The 11,871-nt window shown below is 47.8% G+C and overlaps 1 protein-coding gene across 1 annotated transcript; it reads left to right on the forward strand.

Moving 5' to 3' along the window:
- The first annotated feature begins 949 nt into the window (after window positions 1–949).
- TRIM25 (tripartite motif containing 25) lies at window positions 950–11,482 on the forward strand. The gene is made up of 9 exons (XM_053960214.1): window positions 950–2,180; window positions 3,261–3,356; window positions 3,791–4,024; window positions 4,803–4,959; window positions 5,580–5,663; window positions 6,053–6,121; window positions 6,768–6,794; window positions 7,166–7,258; window positions 7,913–11,482. Exons 1-9 carry the CDS (start codon window positions 1,560–1,562, stop codon window positions 8,443–8,445), a joined length of 1,914 nt encoding a protein of 637 aa, XP_053816189.1. The 5' UTR covers window positions 950–1,559; the 3' UTR covers window positions 8,446–11,482.
- Window positions 11,483–11,871: the final 389 nt, after the last annotated feature.

The following is an 11,871-nucleotide window of genomic DNA, read 5'->3' on the forward strand; positions in this document are numbered from 1 at the left end:
GCAGGAGAGGGGCTTGGAACACAAACCCTGTGAGGAACAGCTGAGGGAGCTGGGCTTGTTTAGCGTGGAGAAAAGGAGACTCAGAGGTGACCTTATCACTCTCTACAACTTCCTGAAGGGTGGCTGTGGCCAGGTGGGGGTTGGTCTCCCAAGGCAGCACTGACAGAACCAGAGGACACAATCCAAAGCTGCGCCAAGGGAAGCTGAGGTTAGATGTTAGAAAGAAATTTGTCACTGAAAGAGTGGTTGGGCACTGGAATCGTCTGCCCAGGGAGGTGATGGAATCACCATCGCTATAGTTTAAAAAATAGACTGGATGTGGCAGTCAGTGCCATGGTTTAGTTGATGAGGAGGTGTTAGTTTAGGTCATAGGTTGGACTAGATGATCTTAAAGGTCTTTTTCAACCTAGTTCATTCTGTGATTCTGTGTAACTCCTGAACATTCTTGGAAGTCCCCAAGAACTAATGTCAACAAGATTGCCTGTTAATACTTTTAAATTACATTAAAGGGAACCTCAGCAGTTCTCCACAAAATATGTTCTTGCCCACTGGTGTTCTTTGCCCACTGGACATGAGTTGAGAGCACATGGCTCCTTCTGCTGCAGCCCATCAGGTTCTGTTTAAATTATTGGAGGGTCACAGACTTTGTGCCAGGCTGCTCCTTTTATCCCTGCTGCCAGCATGGGAGGAGAAATATAGAGGGCCCCTGGGACACCAGCAAACAGGGCAGAAGAGGGAGTAGGAAGAGGCCACTGGAACAATTTGAGGTCAAGTTAGTTAAGACATGACTACTTGCCATGTTGCTATTCAGCATCAATGTTCGTGTTAGAAATGGTGATTATTGAACAGATAGACTAAGAAAAAGAAATTTGAGGAAGCATCTTCTGTTGAGATGGTTTCCACAATCACAAAGCAGTAACCTGTGTGCTTTAAAAACGTTGCACTGACATCAGCTGTTGCAAACAGATGATTTTTAAGGTCCTTTCCAACCCAAACCTATGAGTCCTATGAGTCCGTAGGATTTCCAGCATCCAGGTTACCCAAAACTCGGAGCAGCTGGTGCGGTGCTCGGGGGGATTTGGGGTTCACACCCTGCCTGAGCCCCGGGCGGAGCCGGCGGGCGCGGTGATCGCGGCAGCGGCCAGACAGCGCTGGGTGTCCCGAGTTCCCTCGAGCCGGGGCAGCCCGGGAGCGGGGCGGGCAGCGCGGGTGGGCAGCGACCCCAAACGCCCCGCTGCCGTTCAGAACCGACCCCGAGGCCTCCGGGCACCTCCGGGTGACGCTGCCCCGACCCCGGCTCGGAGCCCCCGGCCCGGCTCGCCCGCAGTCCCGCGGGCGTCGCGTCCCCGCCCCGCGGTCCCGTTCCGCAGGGCAGAGCCCCCAGCATCCCGGGGCTGCCCTGCCCCTCACATGGGCGGGCGCCGCAGGGTTCGTCCCTCGGCTGCCGCCCCTCCCGTCGGGGCGGGGATGGGACACGTCGTTTTCCGGAAAGCCCAGGCCGTAGTTTCGTTTCTCCGAGCCCAGGTTTGTTTCGGGCTCTTGGGGCTGCGGACGGGGCGATGGCGGCGCTGGAGTCGGAGCCGGGCCTGTCGGGGCTGGAGGAGGATCTCACCTGCTCCATCTGCCTCTGCCTCTTCAGCAGCCCCGTGACGGTGCCCTGCGGGCACAACTTCTGCGCCTCCTGCCTGGAGCTCAGCTGGGCCGGCCTCTCGGGGGGCTTCAGCTGCCCGCAGTGCCGGGCCACCTTCGCGGCCCGCCCGCAGCTGCAGAAGAACACGGTGCTGTGCCGGGTGGTGGAGCAGCTCCAGGGCCACTCCGGGGCCAAGGGCGAGGAAGAGGAGGAGAATGAGGGTGGGCATGGGGAGGGGGGGGGGTGCTGGGCGGGGGAGCCCCCCGTGTCCTGCGACAGCTGCCAGGAGGCGCCGGCCGTGCAGACCTGCCTGACCTGCACCGCGTCCTTCTGCGCCGAGCACCTGCGGCCGCACCGCGACAGCCCTGCCTTCCGCGACCACCAGCTCTGCCCGCCCCTGCGCGACCTGCAGCTGCGCAAGTGCCCCCAGCACAACAGGCTCTTCGAGTTCTTCTGCAGCAAGCACGGCGTCTGCATCTGCTCCCTCTGCCTGCTCGGGCACAAGCTGTGCCCCACCAGCCCCTTGGAGCAGGCAAAAGCCACTGCCCAGGTGAGCAGCCGGGGCTGGACGGGGGTGGCCGGTGACCCCACCATGTTCCATCCCCGGGGCTGGAACATCCTCCCAAGGGCACCCCGGAGTGCCCCTTGGCTCCCTCGGTGCCGGGGGAGCCGCTCTGGAGTGCGGGAGGAGACCGGAACAAGATGTCGACTGTAAATCTCGTGTCTGGCATTGATAGACTGTTATCTGCCCTCCAGCTTGTGCTCAGACACGTCCTTGGAGCCATTCCTTTCGTTTTCCTCGTCTCTCCAAGATGTTGCTCAAGAGCAGGGGTCTGGGAAGGCGCTGTCGGGGAGCTGCATTGACAGGGCTGGGCTGTCCTGGGCTGGGCTGGGCTCACCAGTGAGGCCTCCCATACTCTGTGGCGTCACCCAGAGCTCTGAGCCTCCTCCGCTGCTCTGCTCCCCTGCCAGGGCTTGTCACAGCCTGAGGGACCGATATTCTGCTGCAGATGTTCTTAAGAAGAAGAATTATAAAGGTATCCTAGGGAGATCTCAAGTATGTAGATGAAAGCCAGAAGGAGGTTCACGGAGTAGAAAGGAAGGAAACCTGGCCTTTCTGTTTTCCAGCACAGCCGAAAATCAGTGTGGATGAGTAAAGTATGCTGAAAAAGTTTAGGTGGTCAAACTCCCTTCTGTTCAGTTGGTGTGTACACAGCTTAGCTGCAGAACTTAGCCCTGATTGAGTTTAACAGAATCTTGAACTAAAGGAACAGGTAAATCACATCTGAGAGAGAACATTCTCAAAAGGAGAGGGGTGAACAATAGCATCAACTTTGTGCTGGAAGCCCAACCTGAGAGCTAATGTAACATTTATTCTTAGCATGAGAACTGCTATGCTGATGAAAGCACCAGGTCCTTTGTGAAGAGAGTGTCAGCAATGGCATCTTGCTCTTGGGAGAGGTGGGGAGGGTGTGGGTGCCACAAGCCACACGTTTGCAGGATGCTACTTAAGATTCAAGGGAAGGGAGGTTTTAAGCTGAGAGTACTAAATGCTTACAAGAGTATTTAAAACTGAAAGCAGACATGACAACTGCCTCTCTGAAATACTTTCTGGTCTCTCCTATTGCAGTCGTTGCTGAAGAAAAAACTTGTGGAGCTGCATAACCAGGGTGAAAGAACTGCCCGGGCAATGAGCACGGTGAAAACAAAACAGAACCAATCTGCTGTAAGTGGAGAACTGCTCAGAGTGCTCTCAGGTTGCCTGGCACCCGCTGGCCACTGCATGGTGTTGGTGATTGTACCCTTGTGACAAAGGCTGTAGTGCTGAGGCTGCATTGGCAAGAGAAGGTGTTACTAGGAAGGAACAGAAAAGAGGAGTTTTGGCAGGGCCAGGCAGCTCTGTGGGAGATGGGAGTAAACCAGGCACTGTGCAAGGTCTTATACCCTCACGTGAGGGTGACATTGAGAATGGGCTCCATGCCTTGTGAGTGAAGGAGTTTTCTTCCCAAACCACATAGAAATCAACAGCTCTGCTCTTGCTTGTTTCAAGGAAGAGAAGCCCACGTTTTCCTCAGAGGCTTTCATGCAGTAGCACTTAGAGTATTTTGTTTACAAACTGTTGTTTTGAAACCAGTGCCTATCTGTTCTTGTCTGCCCCAGGAGACAGCTTCAAGAAAGAAGGAATTGATCAGAAATGAGTTTTCAGAAGTTAAAGCTGTAATTGAAGAAAGAGAAAATGAGATCATGAAAGCAATTACAGAGGAAGAAAAGAGAGTTTGGAATAAGTTTGATTATATTTACAGTGTTCTGGGAAATAAGAAGAATGAAATTCAATCTCTCAAAGATCAGATTGAGATGGCACTGACTGAAAGTGATGATGTTCTATTTTTGAAGGTAATGTGTCGTTTAAATGTGAATCCAATTCTTCATTCTAGATTGCAGAATGACAAAAACCTCCTGTGGTCATCCTGCTCTCCAGAGACTTCCAGTGAAATGGAAATGCAGTGGTGTGCAAGAACCTGCTATCAAAGGATGTCCTGAAAAGTACACAAATATCAGTGAAAGAATGCTGAAGGGGTGTCACTGTTGAGTCAGGGACAGACGAAAAGACTCCAATGATTCAGAAGGCTTAAAGAATGTGTATTAAGAAGTAGCAAGTTCTTTTATAGTCTTTTATTTCACTAAGGTGAAATACAATTGGTGTGAAAGTAAAAACCCTTCACACTACTGGTGCACTATGAATAGCACACTGTGGTAGAACATATCTATAAACAACATGAACAGAAAGATAATTGTTTGAATTCTTTCTCCTAACTTTCCCAGGCTGAAGCCTGAGAGAATTCTCTCTGTTCTCTCTTCGACTGAACTGAGAGCCTCCACAAAGGGGTGTCTGGTAACTGTCCCAGTTCAGCCACTGCCTCTGCCACAAGCAGAGGGGTCACTGGGCAGGAGTTACCTCCGTGAGGTGTGGCAGCTCTGTGTTGTGACCTGTGTGGTCATTGGTTACCAGTGGGAATTAAGGTGTCTGAGCTGCTGCTGGAATTTTGCCATGAGCTGTGTCTGACTGTGGCCTTTGTTCCCTTGAATTTGAGACGAACGCACAAACGTTTAAAGTAAGCTGGTTGTATTTTTCTGTGTGCTACACAAGGTGGTCTCTCATTTGTTGTTTCAGAGAGCAGCAGCATTGCAACAAACATCAACAAAAGAGGCTTATGTTCCTGTAGTTGAAATGGACCCAAATGTGATGCATTCCACTTACCAGTCTGCCATTACCCTCAAAGACATAGTGAAAACATCAGTAATTCAGAGTCGGGAGAAAAAAGAAGAAGGTACTGTATCACTGGGGAAATTGGCATTTTCTACTTTTGCTTTGAGCTGAAATGAGGGATCTTTCCTCTCCAATCCAAATACAATTTTTTTAAAAAGTGCAACAAATACAGTCAATTAATATAAGTTGTGTCTTCCAATCTCTGCAGTGTTCCATTTCCACACAAAAACATTACAGTCTGGGCTAAACTGAGAGACAAAATGTGCCAGTGTTTCTTCACTGTTACTTATACTTGGATAAGCTGATGACTATCATGATATTACACCCTTCTGGCACAGCTCAGCCTTTCTTCCTTAGAGTAATTTATGGTGTTACTGTGTAGCAGGGTTGGGTGTGGTTAGGATGTGGATCTGAGGGGAGATTGGAAAGGCTTTAGAGTAGCAGGACTCCATTTACCCAGCTGGAAAGGTGCTGATTGTGTAAGTGTTGTGGAACAAAGGTCGACTTGCCAGGTTAAGCCATATTATCTTTTGGACTGGGGCATGGGTGTGCAGTTCCCATCTCAGCCAAATATCACTTCAGTTCTGTTCGCATAACTGAAAAATAAGATGGAAAAATGTCCTCATAATGCATGACTGTTCCTGGTCATACAAACCATAATGTAAATTATCACCATTGCAGCCAAACCGTTGCAGCCAAAAATTAAGGCCCCTCCAGCAGCTAATCCAAACAAACCGTTTGTTGGAAAAAAGCCTCATGGACCACGTAAGTACTACAGAACACCATCCTGTCCTAACTATGGCTTTACTGTTAAAGAAGAGTTGAGGCAGTTACCCAAGAGCTGTTTGCTGTGGTGGTGATGCAGTGATGACCTGCAGTGAGCACCTTGGCACAGGGAGGGGAGGGTGCTTTGGGATATTGGGGGATGCATGCCTTGTAAGGTGGACAGGTGAACTGCACAGGTACACGGGGTGCATCAACCTGTACTGGTGTCAGTGTGGGCTGTAAAGCAAAGCAGAGCCTCCCCACCCTCTTGTTGGTGCAGTTTTTTTTAATTTGTGCCAAACACCTTTTGGTTTGTTTGATAGATTTGTATGTATTGAGTTCTGCTTAGGATCTGTTCATGTTCTGGTTTTTTTCTTCCTCCCTCACAGACCAGACCCACAAAGAGAAAACCGCTCCCCAGGCTCAAATCACTTCGCAGGGGGAGACAGATACCACCAGTAAGTGGTCATTAAAGGAGACTTACTCAAACATTTTGCTACCTCCAGTCTAGGGCTGGTGATGGTCTTTGTGGCAGGTTATACCGGGGCCTTTCAGTTCTGTTTTGTCCAGATACCAGAATTAAGGGGCACTGTACCCTGTTTGGATGATCTTCCATGTTTTCTTTTTGAAGTAAATGCAAGTGTTAAGAAACAACTTCTGTTACTTCCAGGGAGCTCTTGACACATGGTCCAAGTGCTGGGTGTGGAGCAGTCGGGGGTGTGCTGGGGAAGCAGGACTGGACTGGAGCTGCAGCTCCTGTTGCTGCACTAAAAGCTCTGTTGTAAAGAGGAAAGGAATAGTCAGTGTTCCTCATGGGAACAGGAGTATTCCACGTGCCTGAACACACTGCTCCTGAAGGAGAGATCAAGCTCCTTCCAGGCTTATGACCCCGTGAAATAGGAAGCAAATGGAAGGTTGGGCTTGATGTACAGCTTTCCAGTGTGAGGGTATTTGTACATGGCTTCAGCCTGCTGGACTGTCAGCTCTTTACTGCTGCAGTTTCAGAAGAGCCATGGTGATGGTGCTACAAATGACACAGTCTTACCAGTGGCTTTTGCCTCCCAGTAGAGCTCACAGTTTACTTTTTTCTTTTCTCCCCTTCAGAAGAGAAAAAGAAAGCTGCTAAAGTTGGTGAGTCCAAACTTGCATCATATTCTAATTTTCTAATATTCATTCTAATATTCATTCATCATATTCAGTATTCTAATTTTCATTGACTGCTCTTAAAATGATAAAATGGTCATTAGTGTTGGTGTATTGAACAAAAGTTCAGCTCTTGCTGGCCACTGTGGGAGCAATCAAACACTGAGAGAAGCTGTCCAGAGAGTGGGATTTTCAAAACTTGACATGACAGTGAACAGCCTGAGCTAATATTGAAGTTAACCCTGCATGGAGCAAGAGGCTGAACCAGATCAGCTCCAGCCTGAGTGTGTCTGTGATGGGGTCTTAAACATGTGAGGTCTCTTCCCAGCTGGCCAAACTCTGTTCTTCTGTTGACACAGCACCAACCACCACACCAACCGCCACAGCTGCTGCTGCTGCTAAAGAGCTGCTAGACAGCTTCCTGAAGAAACCCAGAGAGGAGCTCTTGCAGTGTAAGACACCCAACATTACACTCCTTAAAGATGAACTATGCTCTTGTTGTACTGGTCTTATGTGTCCTCTGTAGTGACCTGACAAAAGTACATCTGAGTTAGCTTAAGAGGTTGTTACAAATGAAGCAAATTTCTGGAGAAAAAGGGGGAAGGAGGTTTCTAAGTAGTTCTTCTGCTGGATGAATCAAATTAATCTTCAGCATCCGTGAATCTTTATGAAGATAAATGAAGTTTTTTAAGTAATTGTTTTGGTTTCCCCAAAAAAGACAGCATTAGGGTAGCCTAGAAATACAGTGTAATGCACTGGATTTTTTTAAATGAAATGCAGGCCCGTGATGGCTTGTTAAGATGCTATAAAACATGTCATACCTTTTGCTGCCAGATCAGCCATCGCCTTCTTTTGCCAGGATATATTTGGGTGATAAAGTGATCCTGTGAGGCTGCAGGAAGGAAGAAAACTGGCCCTTCATTTGCATGTTGTGTAACACAGAGCTGCAGTTGAACCCAGCAGCTTGTACTGTGGCCCTAACAACTGTCTGCACTGAGGAGGAGAGCAGAGCTGGCAGATAAACATGGCAACAAGTGCTGAGGCAGGACAGGATAAACAAAAGTGCTTTGTTCTTCAGTACCTTCGAGTGATTTGTGTCATTGCAGATGCTGCTAATATCACGCTGGATTACAACACGGCTCACAACACCGTGGTTCTGGCTGAAAACTACACCAGGATGTCCATCTCGGACACCGTCCCAGGTCACAAGTACCACCCGCAGCGCTTCACCGATTACCGCCAGGTGCTGGGCTTCCAGTGCTTCAAGAGAGGCGTCCACTACTGGGAGGTGGAGCTGCAGAAGAGCAGCTTCTGTGGCATCGGCGTCTGCTACGGCAGCATGGAGCGCCAGGGCCCCGAGAGCCGCCTGGGCAGGAACAGCAAGTCCTGGTGCATCGAGTGGCTCAACTCCAAAATATCATCCTGGCACAACGACGTGGAAAAGAGCCTGCCCAACACAAAGGCTACCAAGATAGGGGTGCTGCTCCACTGCGAGGGGGGCCTTGTGATTTTCATGGCGGTGGGGGAGAAGAATAACCTGATCTATAAATTCAAAGCCCAGTTCACTGAGGCCTTGTACCCAGCCTTCTGGCTGTTTTCCAGTGATGCTGTTCTCTCTCTCTGTCACATGAAAGCATAAGGTCTTGTATCTCAGTTTAGTTCATTTACAGCGCAGATAATCTGTGTCAAATACTGACTATTTGATACAAAAATTATAATCTCTTTTAAGCAGTTTAGGAAATCTGCCAGTTCTTTGGTCTGAATTGCTAAAGCCTTTAGATAGTGATTTAGGAAAAAGTTGGTGATGGTAAAAACTACAATGGTTTGCACAGGTCTTGATTGACCTGAAATCAAAGTTACGATGTAAATCCTTGTTAAATGTTTTCACTGGCCCCTGTGGCTTCTGTGGTTTCCTGTAAAGGAGCAACAGAATTAATGTGCTCACGGGTAACAATAACCCCTCTGAGAAAGAAACAGGAAGAGTTCCTTGACAAATTCAGGCTTTGAGGAAGGTCTCACTGTTGCCTTTTTGCCCATGCACAGACTGTTGTCCATACAGGTGTTCTCAGTGTAGGACTCCACCAGATGCTACAGAAAGAGCTGTTGAAATCCCTAAGTTCAAGTCTTATGGCTGTAAGTTATAAAAGCCACTATGACAAATCTCATCAGAATGGAACTGCAGGGACTTCTAGAATTGATGGGAAATAAATGGTACTAGAATCACCAGGAAACAAATGACATCAGGCCAGACACTGTGAATACACCAGAGAGTTGTCAGGAAAACATCCTGCAGAGCAGTGGTGTGCATGCTGTGATGAAGAGTGTGGGATGAAGCATTGTGTGTCATCTTCTGACCCAGAACATGCTTCACATCTTCACACTGAAGGCTCTTCAGTGCTGGGTTTTTTTGTGTGTGCTGAGGAGTTCAGGGCGTGCATTCCTGCCCTCAGGGTCTCCTGTCATAAAGCTTTTCCTCTTTATGAGGTGGGATATTCTCTGCTGGTGTACCTTTTGTTGTTCAGGTGGTAGAAACTGGATTTTCTGCATGTTTTTGGGACTCCAATTTGAGGAGTCTCAAGACAGAGTGCAAGTACTTGGAAAATGCTGGTTCCTCTCTGCATGAAGCCTGTGGGCAGACAGGGTGAGTCTTTTAACATACAGTGAATTAGCACAAAGGAGAATATACATCTGTTCTTCTGGGATGGATTTTTAATTCTCCTGGTGTTTTTTGGGTTGTGGTATGTCTTCAGAAGTTCTCACCAGGTACAGAGAAATCTGTACTTCTTACTTACAACTTTAAAACAATCTGTAGGCAATCAAGGTATTTGGATCTCATAGTTATTGGGCCTGTACCTTGTTGGTGCCTCTGAACTTACTGTGCCAGCTTTTATTTCTTGTAGCCCATGGGAAGCTCACACAAGAGCCTTCCTAGACTTGGATTTCTAAAACTGCCCTTACAGGACTTGGTGAAACAGAACACAAAGTCACTGCTGGCAGTTTGGCAGGGAATTGTTAGAAGGTTTAAAAGAACCTCTGTGACTACATTCCACATTAGCCAAAGTGCTTTGGAGAGAGGCTTTCAGGAATTCAGGCTTGGGTCTATTTTTACTTGGTTTGTAAACTCTTAGTACTTTGTCAAGGATAGCACAAGTCTAATTTCTTCCTGTTTTTTTTTGGTCAGAATAGGATATGGAATTGATGGTGGATCTAAAAGTGCCATGGCTGTCTTTGGAGCAGTTCTACTCTCTGAAGGGTCTCCACTTTCCAAAGAACAGTCAGCACTGAAACTCTCAGCCTGAGCAGAATGCTGCAAAAGGTGCAGAAGGAGGCTGTGTCCTGCTGGGAGCCAGCAATGGGTGACAAACTGGGTTTTCTGCTCAGTTCTTTCAGTTTTTCAGCAGTGAAAGATAAGAGCAGTTCCCTCTGAGAAAGCCTTCTGCTCCTTGGCTGTGCCACAGGGCTGCAGATGCACTCAGCAGGGTGCTGAAGGAGTACTCTGTCCCCTTGGTTGTGGGCAAAAACGTGCTCCAGCAGTCTGTGCAGTGGAGAAAGTCCCCATCCTCCGTTCGTTGCTTCTTGACTTTAAAGAGGTGTCAGTACTGCCCTCTGAGTCTGTGGGCTTCTGTGGCCATAGTCTGGAGGGACACCCAAACAAAGTAAAGAGCAGCTTTTGTTCTGCCTCGTTGGACAAAGTGGGATTCTTGACATGGGACACTGGTGTAGGACCAAGCATGTGGAACACATGAGGTGCCCTGCATTACCAGGCAGTGAAACAAGCCTTCTACTGGGCCCCTGATCCTCTGCTTTGCTTCTTTGTGCTATGAATGACTAGAAGTCATAGAGTGAAGTTCTGTTAATTTGGAACTCACAGAATCACAGAATATTCTTGGTTGAAGGGGACTCACAAGGATCACTGAGTCCAGCTCTTGAGTGAATGATCCATATGGGGATGGAAATGAGGACCTTGGCATTACTAGGACCAATCTCTGGGTGTCTGAGAAATGCTTTGGTTAGCTTCAGGTATCATGCATATTTGGGAACATTAGTGTGATACAACTTTTATAACTAATAATAAATATTAGTGTGTTTAGGAGAAATACTAGTTACTGCATGATAAATGATCATTTTAAAGCCTTTTCAACACAATTGAAGTGGTTTTACTCGGGCAGTACCTGTAAGAGCTGCACTGGTTTTAGACAAGACATATATAGGAGCACGTATTTTAATTGTAATTCTCTATTTAGTATTACAAAGAAAGCAACTTAGTCTAGAAAAGAACTAATTCTGGAGTTAACACCCTGAGAATGTGCATTGATTTGCATTTTAATATACAAATGAGAGTAAATTAAAAAAAACAGTTGCTGAATGAAAATAAATGAATGTTTAATCTTTTCTTCAATTAAAGACATCAGTAGAGCAGTGTATTTAGAAAAATACATGCTTATGCAGTTATAAAACTGTTGATTATACTGATGATATCAGCCCTGTACTTCAGTCTGTATACAGTGTTATTGTTTGTAGCTGTGCCAGCCACACACAGGCAGGGCCACCACCATAGATTTTGTGCCACCACCTTGGATTTTGTGCCACTTGGTCCCTGTGCCTGTGACCACTGCAGGAGCTGGCTGGTTACTGGTGATGGCTGGAATTCAATAAAGACTCTCAGTAAACCCTAACTCTGAATGTTTTGTTCTCTGCTCAGGGTTGAAGCAGGGAGGGAGGCAGAAGTGAAGGCACAACAGAGTACAAAGGACAGCTCTTCTAGTGCATCACTCACTGGGCTATGGGAGAGCTGGGCAAGGGGCAGGCAGAGCTGTGGTGTTCTCTGGACTGGTCCTAAACTGCCTCCTTCCCCTGAGCCACACACCCATTATCAATAATGCTGCCCCCTCACTGAGGATGAGGAGATCATCATTCCCAGGAAACAAAACTGGAGACATTTTTGGGTAAGCAAAACCATGGTCATCAGGTGGAGGAAGATGGACAATTAAAGACACAGTATGGGATTGCTCTAAAAAGCCTTAGGTGAGATCCAGCATCTGCCAGCCTGAGTTACACCTGGAAA

This window comes from Vidua chalybeata, chromosome 19, assembly GCF_026979565.1.
Source record: "Vidua chalybeata isolate OUT-0048 chromosome 19, bVidCha1 merged haplotype, whole genome shotgun sequence".
In the NCBI taxonomy this organism is placed as follows: Eukaryota; Metazoa; Chordata; class Aves; order Passeriformes; family Viduidae; genus Vidua; species Vidua chalybeata.